Consider the following 21,436-nt stretch of genomic DNA (forward strand, 5'->3'; position numbering starts at 1 on the left):
AGGGGTCAGGGGAGCAGCAGAAGGACTGTAACCATCAGATAAAGGAGAGGAGCTGGCATGCTCTAGAGTGGTGAGCAGTGGACCTCCTGTAGCTGCAGATGCTCCTCTGTGCTCAGCTTCAGAAATCTTCCTCTTTGGCTGCACTGTATTCTGTTGCACCTGTGCTAGGTGAGGCCGATGTGCCGGAGGTTTCACCTCTGTGTACAGGAACGGATAGGACCTCTTGGCTTCTAGTGACTGCTTGCCAAGTGTGTGACCACCGATGTAAATGCCTTTGTGATTCAGTTCTGGGACTGAAAGAGGGAGAGTCACGGGTTCTTCATCCCATTTTGCTTCTATGCTCTGACCACTTCCATCTTCTGACCCTTTTGATATTGCTGCATTATAAGATGGGCGGAACGGTGCCGCTCTGTTGCTGGATAGCGGAGGTAGCGCGTGGTCCGTCCCATATGGCGAGGAGCTTTGGATAGGCTTTTCATAGTTGATTTTACTTTCCACATTGTTTTTGTTTACAATTCCAGACGAGGCCAATATCTTTTCTGTGAGTTGGATGGTGTTTCCCGGTGGAACATGGAACTTCTGATGTGCGACGTGCAAGTGCGTCTCTATCAATTCCTTCTGACCTCTCTCCTGGTTTCTGTTTACCGGATCTCTCGGCGAGAGGTCTCTCTCTCTCGCCTGTGGCGCAGGTTGTTGTCCGGTAGAGGGTTTTGGGGAATGGGATCCGGCGGAGATATCTCCTCCAGCAACACGGCCCAGAAATGTCTTCCTCAATACAACGTATCTAACTCCCTCCTCCGTTTTCACCACAGCCACGGAGTTAATAAACGTTTTAAACAGTTCCCGGTTGTGTGTCTGGTTCTTGTGGTCCTTTATAAACGCACCGAAGTGCGCCAACAATTCAGAGTTCTTCACTCTTCCACCGTTACACCGGAGAAAGTACAGCACCGAATCCTGAGTAAAATCGGTGGCCATTCCGTCTGTTTGCTCCAAGCCCGATGGAGTGTCAGCTGGGTTTTTCTGCGCCAGTATCACTTAACTCCACCTGTATACCTGGGGTGTATTCATTAACCCGATTCTGTTGCAAAACGTTTCTTAAACGGAAGCAAACGGAACGAGGGCGGGACCAACCTGCATTTGTCCAATATAAACTGTCGTTTGCTCGGTTTGCTTCTGTTTGGTTGTTTAAACTGTAAACGTTTACGTTTTGCAACAGAAACGGTTTAGCCTACTCCAAACGGAAAACACAGACAATAGTATTTATTGGAGAAATTCAGGTAGACCCCTCTCCGTTTCGTTTGCTTCCTTTGGTTCTTAAACGATAAACAGTTTCCGTAATGAATACACCCATGGTTTGGTTCTTAAATGGTAATTCATTGCAGAAACCGTTTACAGTTTAAGAAGCAAACAGAGCAAAATTAGATTTTAAATTGGTCAAATGCAGGTAGGTCCATCCCCATTTCGTTTGCTTCCGTTGAAGAAACGTTTTGCAAAAAAATTGGGGTAATAGCCCCTGAGAACGAGGTGACGTGCAGATGTTGTACTGCTGATGGTTTGTACCATGGTGGCTTCCATTACAGCGCCATCTAGTTGTCGCGCCGGGGATAACTGTTGTTGACAACTAGCATTTTTATTTATTTAACCTTTAACTCGGCAAGTAAGTTAAGAACACATTTTTATTTATTTAACCTTTAACTAGGCAACACATTTTTATTTATAATAACGGCCTACCCCGGTCAAACCCTAACCTGGAAGACGCTGGGGCCAATTGTGAGCTGCCCTAATGGGACTCCCAATCACAGTCGGTTGTGATACAGCTTGGAATCGAACCAAGGTCTGTAGTGACACCTCTAACACTGAGATGCAGTGCCTTAGACCGCTGAACCAGGGTCTGTAGTGACGCCTCTAACACTGAGATGCAGTGCCTTAGACCGCTGAACCAGGGTCTGTAGTGACGCCTCTAACACTGAGATGCAGTGCCTTAGACCGCTGAACCAGGGTCTGTAGTGACGCCTCCAGCACTGAGATGCAGAGCCTTAGACCGCTGAACCAGGGTGTCTGTAGTGACGCCTCTAGCACTGAGATGCAGAGCCTTAGACCGCTGAACCAGGGTCTGTAGTGACTCCTCCAGCACTGAGATGCAGTGCTTTAGACCACTGAACCAGGGTCTGTAGTGACTCCTCCAGCACTGAGATGCAGAGCCTTAGACCGCTGAACCAGGGTCTGTAGTGACTCCTCCAGCACTGAGATGCAGAGCCTTAGACCACTGAACCAGGGTCTGTAGTGACTCCTCTAGCACTGAGATGCAGTGCTTTAGACCGCTGCGCCACTCGGAGCCCATTTTAGCTAAACCTTAACCTCAGTCTCGTAACCTGCCATATTAATAGTTCTAACCTGCTGTGTAAACAAACCATCAGCAAGAAACGTGATGTCACATACACTGAGCCTACCTAAAATAACGCTACGTTGCAATTTAGAAACGTGGAAAACGTTTAAAAATCATAGCCTATAACATTTGTTGGCTGGTCGCATTCAGACCTAAATCCTTTCATTGCTGTAATTTTATCTCAAACTATAGGATATCCTGGTGTTGCAAGTTCCATGCTCTACCAATTTAGTACATTCATTTAGTCGCGTTATTGCCTCCCACCATTTACAAATGCTCCGGATGTTGCCCAGGGTCTGGTTTTCAAGACTAAATGTAGCCAATCAAGTTAATGCACATGGTATGTCCAGCAATATGCGGGATGACAGAACGAAGCCACTTTGATACACAGTAACATGATAAAGATTATTTCACTTGTTTTATTGGTGCCACAAGTTGCCAGCAGTACATAGGCAGTTACCAGCACCCCAGAGCAAGAGCCTTTTGGCAATAAACAAAAAAAAAACAGCATGTTGTTTCTGAACAGCAAAGATAAGGTGAATTATGGTAGCTACATCTTCAAACCCTCTTCTTGATTGCATCTGAAATGTCACCCTATTACCCCCCATAGGCCTCTAATAAAAAGTTGTGCACTATGTAGGGTATAGGGCGCCACTTGGGACAGACAATCCTTTAACAAAGCTGTTTATCTTAAAACATATTGCTTCATTGGGTAAATTGATTCAGTTACGCATCGTCATTAATGACAGTAGCTTGTAACGTTCCTTCTTTGGTTAAACTACTACAGCACACTGTGACGGGACAAAAAAACAGGAAAGTTGTGGAAGGGGATATTTAGATTATTAAACGTAATAAAATCTTAGAAACGACCGTTCAGTACTTCAGGTTAACATAGTTCTACAGTGACATGTTTTGTGAGGGGTTAAAGACAACATGCTGAGAATTATTATTATTATTTTTTTTAGGAAAGGAGGAAGGTAAAATAAAATAAATATACTGATTGAAACTTAGATTAGTTAGTGTCAAAAACAGAAATAAAATGAATCGACCTTACATTAGAGAAATATCGTCACAGAGACTCACAGGGAGAAGTAGTAATTTCACCTCTTTTTTGAAGGACAAGATTATTCCTTTATTTATTTAATTATATATATTTTTTTATCATTTTATATTTGTGCTCAACAAATAGTTATGAAATAGCATATTTTTTTGGTGACTTTTTTGGGCTCAATCGATGCCTGGGGTTGGTGGATAAATGCCATGACAGATTGAATACTGAGACTTATTTTCCTTGCAGCTCAGGTAGAGAGGAAGAGAAGGCCTTGGTTTCATCCTCTTCTTCTCTATGAGACACTGACGGGTTGGAGAGGGGGGCAGGGGGAGGTGTGGTCCTCCCGCCTGACCAACAGGACAGGATTCTCCTCTAGAGGCTCCTCCCCCGTTACCGCCGTCCCTTCCGGAGCGACCCCGGTCTCTTCGTTGTAGAGTCGTTTGATCCCCTCGTAGAATTCGTCGACCTCCATCTCCTCCACCTTAATAATAATATTATTTATAAGCACATAATAATACAATACATTATTTAATGTCTAATATAATACATTACATTTGTATAGAGCTTTTCATAGTCATCTCAAAGCTCTACTACAAAAACATAACATTAACACAATATGCTTTCATAATCAAGGCAAGTCAAATAGCATACAGTGCATTCGGAAAGTATTCAGACCCCCTCAACTTTTCCACATTTTGTTACGTTACAGCCTTATTCTACAATGTATTAAATAAAACATGGTCCTCAATCTACACACAATACCCCATAATGACATCACAATACCCCCTAATGATAAAGTGAAAACACGTTTTTAGAAATGTATTAAAATAAAAACAGAAATACCTTATTTCCATAAGTATTCAGACCCTTTGCTATGAGACTCAAAATTGAGCTCAGGTGCATCCTGTTTCCATTGATCATCCTTGATGTTTCTACAACTTGATTGGAGTCCACCGGTGGTAAATTAAATTGATTGGACATGATTTGGAAAGGCACACTCCTGTCTATATAAGGTCAGAGCAAAAACCAAGCCATGAGGTCGAAGGAATTGTCCGTAGAGCTCCGAGGAAGGATTGTGTCGAGGCAAAGAGCTGGGGAAGCATTGACAGTTCCCAAGAACACAGTGGCCTCCATTCTTAAATGGAAGACGTTTGGAACCACCAAGACTCTTCCTAGAGCTGGCCGCCCGGCCAAACTGAGCAATCGGGGGAGATGGGCCTTGGTCAGGGAAGTGACCAAGAAACTGATGGTCACTCTGACAGAGCTCCAGAGTTTCTCTGTGGAGATGGGAGAACCTTCCAGAAGGACAACCATCTCTACAGGACTCCGCCAATCAGGGCTTTAAGGTAGAGTGGCCAGATGGAAGCCGCCACTCAGTATTTTTATTTAACTAGGCAAGTCAGTCAAAAACAAATTCTTATTTATGACGGCCTACCCCGGCCAAACCCTAACCCAGACAACGCTGGGCCAATTGTGCACTGCCCTATGGGACTCCCAATCATGGCCGGTTGTGATACAGCCTGGAATGGAACCAGGGTTTGTAGTGACGCCTCTAGCACTGAGATGCAGTGCCTTAGACCTCTGCGACTCGGGGAGCCCAAAAGGCGCATGAAAGCTCGCTTGATGTTTTCCAAAAGGCACCTAAAGGACTCTCAGACTATGAGAAACAAGATTCTCTGGTCTGATGAAACCAAGATTGAACTCTCTGGCCTGAACGCCAAGCGTCACGTTTGGAGGAAATCAGGCACCATCCCTACAGTGAAGCATGTTGGTGGCAGCATCATGCTGTGTGGATGTTTTTCAGCGGCAGGGAGACTAGTCAGGATCGAGGCAAAGATGAACAGAGCAAAGTACAGAGAGATCCTTGATGAAACCTGCTCCAGAGAGCTCAGGACCTCAGACTGGGGTGAAGGTTCATCTTTCAACAGGACAACGAACCTAAGCACACAGCCAAGACAACGCAGAAGTGGCTTCGGGACACGTTTCCGAATGAACTTGAGTAGCACAGCTAGAACCCGGATTTGAACCCGATCGAACATCTCTGGAGACCTGAAAATAGCTGTGCAGTGACGCTCCCCATCCAACCTGACAGAGCTTGAGAGGATCTGCAGAGAATGAGAGAAACTTCCCAAATACAGATGTGCCAAGCTTGTAGTGTCATACCCAAGAAGACTCAAGGCTGAAATCGCTGCCAAAGATGCTTCAACAAAGTACTGAGTAAAAGTTCTGAATACTTATGTAAATGTGTTTCATTTTATTTACATTTTTTAATACATTTGCAAAAAAAAAATGTTTTTTTTTTGCTTTGTCATTCATTATGGGGTATTGTGTGTAGATTAATGAGGGGGAAAAACAATTTAATACATTTTAGAATAAGGCTGTAACGTAACAAAATGTGGAAACGGTCAAGGGGTCGGAATACTTTCCAAATGCACTGTATCTAGGTAGGTGTTAAAAATACTTTACTCCGGTTGATGAAGCAGCCAAGCTCTCACCTTGCGCTTGGCCGAGTGCTTGCAGCGCAGGGAGACTTGGTGGGAGTGGTGGCTGGGTTTGGGTGGTCCATGGACATGGAGCAGGGTGGTAGAGGAGACCCAAGAGAGGCTCCTGTCCCTAGGGGCCGTGGATGTCGCCGGTGGGTCTGTGTCTGGGGAGGGGAGCCTGGTGTTGGACTCTCTTCCCCGGGTGCAGGGGTCTGGGTCCAGACTGCGGTGCAGGGACTGGTAGATGTACACAGTGTTGGGAGGCAGGGAAGCTTCCTGTGTGGACAGGTGACGTGACACCAGCTCTCGACATCGGATCAGCTGAGAACTGTCAATCTAGGGGTGGGAGATAAACAAAAGGTCTTGATTATAATTATGTTAATTGACAGATTTCCATCCAATTTGCGACAGATTTTCAGGCGAATATTCTAAAATCCACATTAAAATATGCGCATGTAATCGATGTGAAATGGCTAGTTAGTTAGCGGTGGTGCGCACTAATAGCGTTTCAATCGGGTGACGTCACTCGCTCTGAGACCTGAAGTAGTAGTTCCCCTTGCTCTGCAAGGGCCGCTGCTTTTGTGGCGCGATGGGTAACGATGCTTCGTGGGGTGTCAGTTGTTGATGTGTGCAGAGGGTCCCTGGTTCGAGCCCAGGTTGGGGTGAGGAGAGGAACAGTTGTTGATGTGTGCAGAGGGTCCCTGGTTCGAGCCCAGGTTGGGGTGAGGAGAGAGACTGAAGCTATACTGTTACACACATTACCCATCCATTATCATGTCACCAGAAATCATATTTATTGTAAAGGAGCATTAAACTCAAAGTGCACTTTCACCACCCTGTGAAATGTATAACTTATTTCATCTGTAGCCTAATAAACTGCATGGTTTCCCGAGTCCTAGTGGGAAGGACTACACACGCCATATCATTACGTGACTCCAAGTTTACTTCGATATGATGGTTATTATATCAATATTTGCACATAAGGGCATTTCCACCGCATAATACATTTTACCGACACAAAAAGATCCCACCATGTCAAAACGAACAAATGATCTGTCTGCATTTATAAAATTGTACCGAAACGTCCTGTTTCCATCACAACTGTTGTGACTTTTGTTGAATATTTTTTATTTTTTTTATTTAATTTTTTTAACAGTAATGATTTTACAGTAACGTGGTTAGAGTCAAAATACAGGCTGACTATATTATGCAACCAATGGACGGTAACGGTTTCCTGAGGCATCCTGATAATACCACTGATATTTATTGAATAAGCCTGATTTAATACGCGGGAGGGACTACAACATCCATGTTATCCCCTGTATTTGTTCTGGGTTTTAGTGAACAGGTTTTTAAGAGAAAGAGAGATGGGTTATACTCCACAACAGAAGAAAATATTTTTGTTATCTCAGAATGTTCTGGCAATTCTCAAACAGGAACTTCATTGGGAGGAAGGATGTTTGAGACGTGTTTTTTACATTCGTATCACAAACTATTTTTGAGAAAATCGTGATGAAAGTGGCAATTTTAAGCCCCTTTAGACTTAAAGTGAACAAAACATTAGGAACACCTTCCTAATATTGACTTGCACCCCCTTTAGCCCTCAGAACAGCCACAGTTGGTCGGGGTTTGGACTCTACAAGGCTTCAAAAGCGTTCCACAGGGATGCTGACATGTCGACCCCAGTGCTTCCCACAGTTGTGTCAAGCTGGATGGATGTCCATTGGGTGGTGGACCATTCTTGATACACACGGGAAACTTGTGTGTGAAAAACTCAGAAGCGTTGCAGTTCTTGACACACTCAAACCGGTGCGCCTGGCACCTTCTACCATACCCCTGTTCAAAAAGGCACTTAAATATTTTGTCTTGACCATTCACACTCTGGCATACATACAATTCATGTCTCAAATTGTCTCAAGGCTTAAAAAAATCTTTCTTTAACCCGTCTCCTCCCCTTCATTTACCCTGATTGAAGTGAATTTAACAAGTGACATCAATAAGGGATCATCCCTTTCATCTGGTTGGTCTGTCGTAGAAAGAGCAGGTGTTCCTAATGTTTGTACACTCAGTGTGTTGTGCTCTTCCTGTAAGACCTTATGATCTGTGATAGTGCTCCAACTTATTCAACATAAAACATATTTATATTCATAAAATAACCCTTCATCAAACATCACATTTTCCAGAGTGGGCTCTCTGGTACTTTTAATGATATAACATAAAAATGTACATAATATGTCATTAATTAATCACAAACCTCCTTTAGGATTGTACATTCAGCAAACCACCAGCAGAGGGAGTTCCCTTTGAATCCATTTCCCCCCATTCACTGTGTTGGTGGGGTTCATTAAAATATATCAGAACTTCAGAATTAGCAGAGAGCCCACTCTGGAAATTGTATTTAATTGTAGAGTATATTGACCAAAACAATATGGTGTTAAAAATAAAAATAAAAAAAGGGTAGTTGAGATATTAATATGTTTAATGTTGAATAAATGAATGTGAAACATTGTATTTCAGAATCTAGACATACCCCATATGTTAGAGCACGCTATAAAGAGAATAATGAGTCCAAGATGTTTTCTGTATCATGTTCGGTTCACAGATCACAAGGTATAGCTAGGTGTCATCCTGTAAAATAACCCTAATTTATAAGACAGTTCTTGTTTGATTAAATGGTGGTCGGACCCATCTATGTAAAGCTAGCCACAATAAAGATTAGCCACAATAGTGGACTTTGCAGTTAGCCTTCAAAATAAAAGTATGTCATTGACAGTGATGCAAATGAATACAAATAGTAGAATTATGCCATAATTTAAATTGATCATGCTAAACAAAAGACAATGTTAATTTGACAAAAATCTGTTGAAATCACACAATTACACTTTAGAATTGCATTGGGGTCATCCTTACACCTTCACTGTACAGCCTTAACTATGGATTGTGGATCAATGACATGGGGTATCAGTCTACTCAGTGACACCCAGAGAACATTAGCATCGTACCTCTTATTGCGGGACTTTGAAACAACTGTGAATTGAGACACATTTATTGTCAACCTGTGTGTATTGAACACTATTCCAGAGGAAAACACAGTACTGCGTGGATGTTCTGGAGTCTGATAACTCTGAGGAGGACGTTGGGAAAACATTGATCCCCAATCCTTAGGTAAAGTTGTACAGTGCAATATGAATGTCAATACACACAGTAGGCTGACTGGGGAGGTGATTTCACAATCACAGTCCCGCGATAAGAGCTACAACGCTAATATTTGCGTAAATTCTTCACAGTTGTGTTCTGTGGGTGTCACCAAGTAGACTGATACCCCATTTCACTGCTTCACATTCCAACCATGTTTTAACATTATCTAGTCTAAATATGGCATGATTCCACCAATTATAACCTTCTGCATCGCTTTCAAATAGGTACTTTTGATTATGAAGGGAAACCGCAAATTCCGCTATTGTGCCTAATCCTTATTGTGGCTAGCTTCACACCACATAACCAAGTCCGGTCGAGAGTCACTAGCCTGATAAAGCTAGCTGGCGGCTTATAATGTTAGCTTTGGGCAACAGGGTTAAGTAGCTGGCTAGCTATTTATTTTCATGAACTGAAGTTCAATTTCAATTGGCGAACAACAAGTGGCTACTTAGCTAATAGTTACAAGGATTCCTAAAATCATTGCTAAGAATAATGAAAATGACTGCAGTTTCTACTGGTCATGGTTTTCAGGCTGGTTGTATTGGTGCTAGTTAGGTAATACCAAGCTAAAGCTAACTACCCCAGAAGTTGCGGTCGAACAAATAATACCTTATTACCAACGCGGTATTGTAAACACATAGTTCGTGGCCTGGTGTGTGCTTGTTTGCAGACTGTTTGTACAGCTTTGACAGTGATACTGATAGTAGTGGTGGTGTTTGCCTTGCACGGGAAAATTCACAACATTATATAATAGAACTTTGCCATTTAATGCGTCACATTAAAAGCTAATTTAACGAGTCAAAGAGTGTTATTTGAAGTGTATCTTTTTTTCCACACGCAAAGACCCAAACGGCGTCCCATACTTACAGGAGTCATGTACAGGTCTAAAAAGGGCCTAAGATTTCCACTTTCACCATGATAATAAAAACAAAAAAAAAATGGTTTGTGATACAAATGTAAAAAGCAGTTCACACAAGTTGTCTACAGGTAGACCAGAGAAACAGACATCCCTGATTGGCAGATGAGTATAATCCCTGATTAGAAGCACCTCATGGGTTGCTCACCTGTGTTCCCTACCAAATGTTGTTTTGAATGAAAAAGCGTTGTACCTAGACACTGAAGAAGGCTGTAAAGCCAAAATGTCTGAATGCGATCCCAGATGCAGTGAAGAGAAAACAAGTGAAACATTAAAAGGAAGCTATATATGTTTACATCACACCTTTTAACTGAATGAATGAGTTTTTACACACCATCCAAACTTCTGGGAGAGCGCGATGGTCCACTATTGATAAACATCCCTTCCTCCCAATGAAGTTCCTATGTGAGAATTTCCAGAACATTCTGAGATAACTATTTTCCACTCCCCTGGTGTGGAATCACCTGGATAGGGAGTGGGTCAGATTGGACTCCACATCAACACCGGTACATGTCTGTGATTTAGGTAGAAGCCCTCACTGCCTAACTGAACCCTATCTCAACATACTGTACTGCAGGCCTACTTGTGCTTTCTTAGTACCTGTGTTTTCCTGAGCAGGAGGACAGTGAGAGTTTAGTACCTGTGTTTTCCTGAGCAGGAGGACAGTGAGAGTTTAGTACCTGTGTTTTCCTGAGCAGGAGGACAGTGAGAGTTTAGTACCTGTGTTTTCCTGAGCAGGTTGATGGTGAGAGCCAGCCAGTCAAAGCAGATATTCTCCAGCTCCAGGGTGACGAGGGCCAGCGCCAGCATGGATCCCCGGGAGAGGGGCTGTAGCAGGGCGCTGTCGGACAGGCAGTAGTGCAGCTGCTGGGTCAACACTGACAGGTGCTGCGACGGGTTACACCCCACCAGACCCAACATGAACCGTGGCTTGCAGGACAGCACCATGGCATGGAACTGAAGGGAAACAACAGCCTGTTAGTTAGCGGTTGTACATAGGGCTGTGGCGGCGGCTGTTTCATGACTGCAGACAAATTCCACGTGACCGTTGAGTCACCGTAACCTCCTTTAAATCACTCTGGACATGTGTTAGTAGTACCCAGCTTGTTAACAACCATCAGGTCCTAATGGCCTAGTACTCAGGGCTCTATTGTCCCTCCATCAGGTCCTAATGGCTTGGTACTCAGGGCTCTATCGTCCCTCCATCAGGTCCTAATGGCTTGGTACTCAGGGCTCTATTGCCCCTCCATCAGGTCCTAATGGTCTGGTACTCAGGGCTCTATTGTCCCTCCATCAGGTCCTAATGGCCTGGTACTCAGGGCTCTATTGTCCCTCCATCAGGTCCTAATGGCCTGGTACTCAGGGCTCTATTGTCCCTCCATCAGGTCCTAATGGTCTGGTACTCAGGGCTCTATTGTCCCTCCATCAGGTCCTAATGGTCTGGTACTCAGGGCTCTATTGTCCCTCCATCAGGTCCTAATGGCCTGGTACTCAGGGCTCTATTGTCCCTCCATCAGGTCCTAATGGTCTGGTACTCAGGGCTCTATTGTCCCTCCATCAGGTCCTAATGGCCTGGTACTCAGGGCTCTATTGTCCCTCCATCAGGTCCTAATGGCCTGGTAATCAGGGCTCTATTGTCCCTCCATCAGGTCCTAATGGCCTGGTACTCAGGGCTCTATTGTCCCTCCATCAAGTCCTAATGGCCTGGTACTCAGGGCTCTATTGCCCCTCCATCAGGTCCTAATGGCCTGGTACTCAGGGCTCTATTGTCCCTCCATCAGGTCCTAATGGCCTGGTACTCAGGGCTCTATTGTCCCTCCATCAGGTCCTAATGGCCTGGTACTCAGGGCTCTATTGTCCCTCCATCAGGTCCTAATGGCCTGGTACTCAGGGCTCTATTGTACCTCCATCAGGTCCTAATGGCCTGGTACTCAGGGCTCTATTGTCCCTCCATCAGGTCCTAATGGCCTGGTACTCAGGGCTCTATTGCCCCTCCATCAGGTCCTAATGGCCTGGTACTCAGGGCTCTATTGTCCCTCCATCAGGTCCTCATGGCCTGATACTCAGGGCTCTATTGTCCCTCCATCAGGTCCTAATGGCCTGGTACTCAGGGCTCTATTGCCCCTCCATCAGGTCCTAATGGCCTGGTACTCAGGGCTCTATTGTACCTCTGACATCAATGCAAATTTTCTCGAAAATCACGACCACTAGGCCCATCTTACCTTTAAAACTCACGTCACTGTGATGAACAATTTGAACAAAGAAGTTTGACAACACTCATACACATTCAGCTTATGCATATTCATAAGCGCAAGCCATTAAAAAAAATACCTTAATTAAAATTATGATTGTGCCGTTATACAATACATAGAGTACCGCATATTACACATGGCAGAAAAACATAAAACTAAAATGATTTAAGATGTTTTTGGTACATAATTGGTCTAGCCTATACTCCAAAATTAAACAAATTTGAGTAATTGCCTTTCAGTGTGGACTGTATTATTATGCATGGACTGTTGGACTGTTTACGCTCCAAAATGTCAATCCATGAGTCTGGGAGAGAACTTACAGCCTTAGGCAGTTGGTCCATTGATTGTGCAGAGCAGTTTACAGTTAACCTACAATTATAGTGCATTTGAATAGCCTAGTAATAGGGAATAGTTTTTATATTTTCATTATTAATTACATGACACATTACCTTAAGCTATACAGAATATCTCACCAGCAGTTTCAATCTCCTCCTCTCTCTCTCTCCTTTATTTTTCGAGCTCGCAGACAGGCTATCAATAGTTTAGTGAAATATGTTTTGTTGCAGAAACATATTACTATCAATGTTCCCAAACAGATTTCACTTGGTTTCCTAAATTAAGTACTGGGTAGCGACAGGAACAAGGTTGGAGAGCCCATGGCATACAGAGCACTGGGTAGCTGCAGAGCACTGGGTAGCGACAGGAACAAGGTTGGAGAGCCCATGGCATACAGAGCACTGGGTAGCTACAGGAACAAGGTTGGAGAGACCATGGCATACAGAGCACTGGGTAGCGACAGGAACAAGGTTGGAGAGACCATGGCATACAGAGCACTGGGTAGCTACAGGAACAAGGTTGGAGAGACCATGGCATACAGAGCACTGGGTAGCTACAGGAACAAGGTTGGAGAGCCCATGGCATACAGAGCACTGGGTAGCTGCAGAGCACTGGGTAGCGACAGGAACAAGGTTGGAGAGCCCATGGCATACAGAGCACTGGGTAGCGACAGGAACAAGGTTGGAGAGCCCATGGCATACAGAGCACTGGGTAGCTACAGAGCACTGGGTAGCGACAGGAACAAGGTTGGAGAGCCCATGGCATACAGAGCACTGGGTAGCGACAGGAACAAGGTTGGAGAGCCCATGGCATACAGAGCACTGGGTAGCTACAGAGCACTGGGTAGCGACAGGAACAAGGTTGGAGAGCCCATGGCATACAGAGCACTGGGTAGCGACAGGAACAAGGTTGGAGAGCCCATGGCATACAGAGCACTGGGTAGCTACAGAGCACTGGGTAGCGACAGGAACAAGGTTGGAGAGCCCATGGCATACAGAGCACTGGGTAGCGACAGGAACAAGGTTGGAGAGCCCATGGCATACAGAGCACTGGGTAGCTACAGGAACAAGGTTGGAGAGACCATGGCATACAGAGCACTGGGTAGCTACAGGAACAAGGTTGGAGAGACCATGGCATACAGAGCACTGGGTAGCGACAGGAACAAGGTTGGAGAGACCATGGCATACAGAGCACTGGGTAGCTACAGGAACAAGGTTGGAGAGCCCATGGCATACAGAGTACTGGGTAGCGACAGGAACAAGGTTGGAGAGCCCATGGCATACAGAGCACTGGGTAGCGACAGGAACAAGGTTGGAGAGCCCATGGCATACAGAGCACTGGGTAGCTACAGAGCACTGGGTAGCGACAGGAACAAGGTTGGAGAGCCCATGGCATACAGAGCACTGGGTAGCGACAGGAACAAGGTTGGAGAGCCCATGGCATACAGAGCACTGGGTAGCTACAGAGCACTGGGTAGCGACAGGAACAAGGTTGGAGAGCCCATGGCATACAGAGCACTGGGTAGCGACAGGAACAAGGTTGGAGAGCCCATGGCATACAGAGCACTGGGTAGCTACAGAGCACTGGGTAGCGACAGGAACAAGGTTGGAGAGCCCATGGCATACAGAGCACTGGGTAGCGACAGGAACAAGGTTGGAGAGCCCATGGCATACAGAGCACTGGGTAGCTACAGGAACAAGGTTGGAGAGACCATGGCATACAGAGCACTGGGTAGCTACAGGAACAAGGTTGGAGAGACCATGGCATACAGAGCACTGGGTAGCGACAGGAACAAGGTTGGAGAGACCATGGCATACAGAGCACTGGGTAGCTACAGGAACAAGGTTGGAGAGCCCATGGCATACAGAGTACTGGGTAGCGACAGGAACAAGGTTGGAGAGCCCATGGCATACAGAGTACTGGGTAGCGACAGGAACAAGGTTCGGAGATCCCATGTCATACAGATTACTGGGTAACTACAGGAACAAGGTTGGAGAGACCATGGCATACAGAGTACTGGGTAGCTACAGGAACAAGGTTGGAGAGACCATGGCATACAGAGTACTGGGTAGCTACAGAGCACTGGGTAGCTACAGGAACAAGGTTGGAGAGCCCATGACATACAGAGTACTGGGTAGCTACAGAGCACTGGGTAGCTACAGGAACAAGGTTGGAGAGACCATGGCATACAGAGCACTGGGTAGCTACAGGAACAAGGTTGGAGAGCCCATGACATACAGAGTTTGGGGCGGGAATATCAACATTCACGTAGCGAGAGCATGCTCCTCAAATAGCGGTTGATGCGTACAGTGAAATAAAAGTGTTCTTATATTAATTTATACTATAAAAGTAGAAAAACGTACCGGTGGGAGAGTGGCCTCCATTCCCTATTCCAGTGCAAACAGATAACAGGTGTTTCTTCCCCTCTCTCTGTTCCTGCCCGTTAATAAATGGACCATTCTGAATCAAAACTCATTTTACATATTAATAAAGACTAGATTACATTGAGAATAGTGTGATTGATGGGTGAAAATATGACCACTTGCTGAGAACCGTTTGTGCAGCCTGAGGCAAAGAACAGAGATCAAGCGTTTTTTTTGGTACTTTCTCAAATCATCAATAGTCTATAGTCACATCATGCAGCCCATATATGTTTTTATTTCTAAGACATTCTAAGGATTGTATCATTCACAACTAAAGTTGCAAAATAACTCTAAATCTAGTATATAGAACCGGTTTCAAATTATCTCTTTGCGGTGGTTCTGTCCAGGACACTACTTCAAGCCTCTAGCGGCGGTTGTGTCCAGGACACTACTTCAAGCCTCTAGCGGCGGTTGTGTCCAGGACACTACTTCAAGCCTCTAGCGGCGGTTCTGTCCAGGACACTACTTCAAGCCTCTAGCGGCGGTTCTGTCCAGGACACTACTTCAAGCCTCTAGCGGCGGTTCTGTCCAGGACACTACTTCAAGCCTCTAGCGGCGGTTGTGTCCAGGACACTACTTCAAGCCTCTAGCGGCGGTTGTGTCCAGGACACTACTTCAAGCCTCTAGCGGCGGTTGTGTCCAGGACACTACTTCAAGCCTCTAGCGGCGGTTCTGTCCAGGACACTACTTCAAGCCTCTAGCGGCGGTTCTGTCCAGGACACTACTTCAAGCCTCTAGCGGCGGTTCTGTCCAGGACACTACTTCAAGCCTCTAGCGGCGGTTGTGTCCAGGACACTACTTCAAGCCTCTAGCGGCGGTTGTGTCCAGGACACTACTTCAAGCCTCTAGCGGCGGTTGTGTCCAGGACACTACTTCAAGCCTCTAGCGGCGGTTGTGTCCAGGACACTACTTCAAGCCTCTAGCGGCGGTTCTGTCCAGGACACTACTTCAAGCCTCTAGCGGCGGTTCTGTCCAGGACACTACTTCAAGCCTCTAGCGGCGGTTCTGTCCAGGACACTACTTCAAGCCTCTAGCGGCGGTTCTGTCCAGGACACTACTTCAAGCCTCTAGCGGGCGGTTCTGTCCAGGACACTACTTCAAGCCTCTAGCGGCGGTTCTGTCCAGGACACTACTTCAAGCCTCTAGCGGTGGTTCTGTCCAGGACACTACTATGAATGTGGTGACGGAACCCAAAACTCACAATGTGTAGAAATTCCAGCGGTGTGGCAGCGTGCAGGTCCCAGTTAAGTTTATCCAGAATGATCCTCTCCATTCTTAGTATCTCTGATGGGGAGCAGCCACATCTGCTGCTGCTGGCCAAGTCACGCAGCAACGGCACACGCTGCACACACACACAGGACTTTGGGTTAGTGCGATTCAAAACAACAATAGCAAACAAGCAAAAAGGTAGCCCACCAACCACTTCCTCTCTGCCCACCAACCCTGCCCACCAACCACTTCCTCTCTGCCCACCAACCCTGCCCACCAACCACTTCCTCTCTGCCCACCAACCACTTCCTCTCTGGCACCAAGAACTCTAATCATTTTATTTCAACTTAATTGTCTGACCTCCTAATGGAACTAATCTTAATAGCACAGAGCCAAACATTTCAGCATTTGGAAAACTATTTTCTTTGGCCATTCATAAAACAGTTTTAATAGAGCTGCAAATCAAATTGACAAATAAAGCATTCTGAATCGGAATGGCGACGTACTCACTAAAGAAGGACTGATGGTGTCGTAGGTAATGGTTATGTATTCACTAAGGAGACTGATGGTGTCGTAGGTAATGGTTATGTATTCACTAAGGAGACTGATGGTGTCGTAGGTAATGGTTATGTATTCACTAAAGAAGGACTGATGGTGTCGTAGGTAATGGTTATGTATTCACTAAGGAGGACTGATGGTGTCGTAGGTAATGGTTATGTATTCACTAAAGAAGGACTGATGGTGTCGTAGGTAATGGTTATGTATTCACTAAGGAGACTGATGGTGTCGTAGGTAATGGTTATGTATTCACTAAAGAAGGACTGATGGTGTCGTAGGTAATGGTTATGTATTCACTAAGGAGGACTGATGGTGTCGTAGGTAATGGTTATGTATTCACTAAAGAAGGACTGATGGTGTCGTAGGTAATGGTTATGTATTCACTAAGGAGACTGATGGTGTCGTAGGTAATGGTTATGTATTCACTAAGGAGACTGATGGTGTCGTAGGTAATGGTTATGTACTCACTAAAGAAGGACTGATGGTGTCGTAGGTAATGGTTATGTATTCACTAAGGAGACTGATGGTGTCGTAGGTAATGGTTATGTATTCACTAAGGAGACTGATGGTGTCGTAGGTAATGGTTATGTATTCACTAAAGAAGGACTGATGGTGTCGTAGGTAATGGTTATGTATTCACTAAGGAGGACTGATGGTGTCGTAGGTAATGGTTATGTATTCACTAAAGAAGGACTGATGGTGTCGTAGGTAATGGTTATGTATTCACTAAGGAGACTGATGGTGTCGTAGGTAATGGTTATGTATTCACTAAAGAAGGACTGATGGTGTCGTAGGTAATGGTTATGTATTCACTAAGGAGGACTGATGGTGTCGTAGGTAATGGTTATGTATTCACTAAAGAAGGACTGATGGTGTCGTAGGTAATGGTTATGTATTCACTAAAGAAGGACTGATGGTGTCGTAGGTAATGGTTATGTACTCACTAAGGAGACTGATGGTGTCGTAGGTAATGGTTATGTATTCACTAAAGAAGGACTGATGGTGTCGTAGGTAATGGTTATGTATTCACTAAGGAGGACTGACGGTGTCGTAGGTAATGGTTATGTATTCACTAAAGAAGGACTGATGGTGTCGTAGGTAATGGTTATGTATTCACTAAGGAGGACTGATGGTGTCGTAGGTAATGGTTATGTATTCACTAAAGAAGGACTGATGGTGTCGTAGGTAATGGTTATGTACTCACTAAGGAGGACTGATGGTGTCGTAGGTAATGGTTATGTATTCACTAAGGAGACTGATGGTGTCGTAGGTAATGGTTATGTATTCACTAAGGAGACTGATGGTGTCGTAGGTAATGGTTATGTATTCACTAAGGAGACTGATGGTGTCGTAGGTAATGGTTATGTACTCACTAAAGAAGGACTGATGGTGTCGTAGGTAATGGTTATGTACTCACTAAAGAAGGACTGATGGTGTCGTAGGTAATGGTTATGTATTCACTAAGGAGACTGATGGTGTCGTAGGTAATGGTTATGTACTCACTAAAGAAGGACTGATGGTGTCGTAGGTAATGGTTCGGTACTCACTAAAGAAGGACTGATGGTGTCGTAGGTAATGGTTATGTATTCACTAAAGAAGGACTGATGGTGTCGTAGGTAATGGTTATGTATTCACTAAGGAGGACTGATGGTGTCGTAGGTAATGGTTATGTATTCACTAAAGAAGGACTGATGGTGTCGTAGGTAATGGTTATGTACTCACTAAGGAGACTGATGGTGTCGTAGGTAATGGTTGTGTATTCACTAAGGAGACTGATGGTGTCGTAGGTAATGGTTGTGTATTCACTAAGGAGACTGATGGTGTCGTAGGTAATGGTTATGTATTCACTAAGGAGACTGATGGTGTCGTAGGTAATGGTTATGTATTCACTAAGGAGACTGATGGTGTCGTAGGTAATGGTTATGTATTCACTAAGGAGGACTGATGGTGTCGTAGGTAATGGTTATGTATTCACTAAGGAGACTGATGGTGTCGTAGGTAATGGTTATGTATTCACTAAGGAGACTGATGGTGTCGTAGGTAATGGTTATGTATTCACTAAGGAGGACTGATGGTGTCGTAGGTAATGGTTATGTATTCACTAAGGAGGACTGATGGTGTCGTAGGTAATGGTTATGTATTCACTAAGGAGACTGATGGTGTCGTAGGTAATGGTTATGTATTCACTAAGGAAGGACTGATGGTGTCGTAGGTAATGGTTATGTATTCACTAAGGAAGGATGTGTGGTGTCGTATGTAATCACCTCGTCTTCCTCGCTGGTTTTGGCAGCCAGGAAGTAACAGGCGATGGCGATGCAGCGGAGGTACTTTGGACGGGCCTGAGGAGAGAGAGAGAGAGAGAGACTGGGTCAGGAGGACTACGTGATGTCACTAGTACCCACTGTCTAAACTCAGCACCCTGGGTTCCAAATGTTCCCTGTTCAGACAACTTGCCAGGTACACACAGAAGGGTAACTACTTTAGGCCTATCACTTTGGGTGGGCCTGAAGAGGAGAGAGAACGGAGAGACTGGGTCAGGACTGAAGAGGAGAGAGAACGGAGAGACTGGGTCAGGGCTGAAGAGGAGAGAGAGAACGGAGTCACTGGGTCAGGACTGAAGAGGAGAGAGAACAGAGACTAGACATCTACCACCCCACTACCACTATCAGATTAGAGCCATAATGGAGACTAGACATCTACCACCCACTACCACTATCAGATTAGAGCCATAATGGAGACTAGACATCTACCACTATCAGATTAGAGCCATAATGGAGACATCTACCACCCCACTACCACTATCAGATTAGAGCCATAATGGAGACATCTACCACCCCACTACCACTATCAGATTAGAGCCATAATGGAGACATCTACCACCCCACTACCACTATCAGATTAGAGCCATAATGGAGACTAGACATCTACCACCCCACTACCACTATCAGATTAGAGCCATAATGGAGACTAGAGATCTACCACTATCAGATTAGAGCCATAAGGGAGACTAGACATCTACCACCCACTACCACTATCAGATTAGAGCCATAATGGAGACTAGACATCTACCACCCCACTACCACTATCAGATTAGAGCCATAATGGAGACTAGAGATCTACCACTATAAGATTAGAGCCATAATGGAGACTAGACATCTACCACCCCACTACCACTACCAGATTAGAGCCATAATGGAGACATCTACCACCCCACTACCACTATCAGATTAGAGCCATAATGGAGAATAGACATCTACCACCCCACTACCACTATCAGATTAGAGCCATAATGGAGACATCTACCACCCCACTACCACTATCAGATTAGAGCCATAATGGAGACATCTACCACCATCAGATTAGAGCCATAATGGAGACATCTACCACCATCAGATTAGAGCCATAATGGAGACATCTACCACCCCACTACCACTATCAGATTAGAGCCATAATGGAGACATCTACCACCATCAGATTAGAGCCATAATGGAGACATCTACCACCCGACTACCACTATCAGATTAGAGCGATAAGGGAGACTAGACATCTACCACCCCACTACCACTATCAGATTAAAGCCATAATGGAGACATCTACCACCCCACTACCACTATCAGATTTTTTTTTTGGGGGGGCGCAATGTAGCCTATGTTTTTGTTTTGTCCCCCCCCCACTTTGGTTCTGAAATCACCATCACCCACTAATTAACTTGTCCTTTTTGTAAATTAAAGTGTCTGAGCTATTAATGTATAGAAAGTAAAGTGGAATATGAGCAAAACATTTTAGTGAAGGGGGGGTTCGTAATCAATAGTTACATATCGGGATATTATTTTCAATTATATATAGTATCATTTTGACAATATCATAATATTATTTTTGCACTAGTTGGCTGTGCCTGCATAAAAACGCCAGTATTTTTCCTGCATAGCTTGTTCTACATCTTTTAAAATAGTGAGTCAACATGTTTCCAGCATTTTTATTTCCATGACGGATCAAAACTCATGGCTCTTGTCTCTTGGCAGCAGACATGTTTTATTTAACCTAAATTTAACTAGGCAAGTCAGTTTAAGAACAAATTATTATTTACAACATATGGTGAGCAATATGTTTGAAACATCGAATCACAATAAAAATCACAATATCAAATCGTATCGGCACCTACGTATAGTGATAATTTCGTATTGTGAGGTCCCTGGTGATTCCCAGCCCTAATGGCTAATACATTTTTATTATCTATTATTACTTATGAAAAAGGTTTTAGTACTTCATCTATACACCTTACCTTTATAGTGCCTAAAAACCTGTCCAAAATACTGATGGCTAGGGAGAGGGTCTCTGGATATAGCTTGGTGTCATTGTGGAGGTTAATGAGCCAGCACACAGCCTCATCACGCTGGGCAGGGGAGATGTCTGTATCCTGGGGAACAACAGAAGCAGAAGGGGTCCGTAAAATCACAGGTCAGTCGCTGAGGAGACATAGCATTAAGTGTCAGTAAACAGTGCTTGAATGACCCTTTCACATTCAGAGAAAAGGAACTAAAAAAATAATTAAAAAGTACAATTAGGCTATAGTATCAACGCACAAGATATTAAAACCACTCACTTAAATAACTTACAAAAAGTC

At 44.6% G+C, this 21,436-nt stretch overlaps 1 protein-coding gene across 5 annotated transcripts in view; it reads right to left on the bottom strand.

Annotated features, from left to right (window-relative positions):
• Positions 1 to 2,777: 2,777 nt before the first annotated feature.
• LOC106572095 (cyclin-I) overlaps positions 2,778 to 21,436 on the bottom strand; it is a 58,308-nt gene continuing 39,649 nt past the window's right edge. For 4 of the 5 annotated variants that reach the window (XM_014145951.3, XM_014145943.3, XM_014145933.3 and 1 more), the window contains 6 exons: positions 21,095 to 21,229; positions 19,077 to 19,151; positions 16,247 to 16,387; positions 10,755 to 10,991; positions 5,933 to 6,256; positions 2,778 to 3,918 (listed from right to left, as the gene is read on the bottom strand). In XM_014145951.3, coding sequence (XP_014001426.2) covers positions 3,730 to 3,918; positions 5,933 to 6,256; positions 10,755 to 10,991; positions 16,247 to 16,387; positions 19,077 to 19,151; positions 21,095 to 21,229 — 1,101 coding nt within the window. In that variant the 3' untranslated portion in view covers positions 2,778 to 3,729. Of the gene's footprint in view, positions 3,919 to 5,903; positions 6,257 to 10,754; positions 10,992 to 16,246; positions 16,388 to 19,076; positions 19,152 to 21,094; positions 21,230 to 21,436 lie in introns of all 5 variants that reach the window. The other variant, XM_014145960.3, reaches the window with a different exon arrangement.

The sequence above is a fragment of the Salmo salar genome, chromosome 01 (genome assembly GCF_965601325.2).
Source record: "Salmo salar chromosome 01, fSalSal1, whole genome shotgun sequence".
NCBI classification, from domain to species: Eukaryota; Metazoa; Chordata; class Actinopteri; order Salmoniformes; family Salmonidae; genus Salmo; species Salmo salar.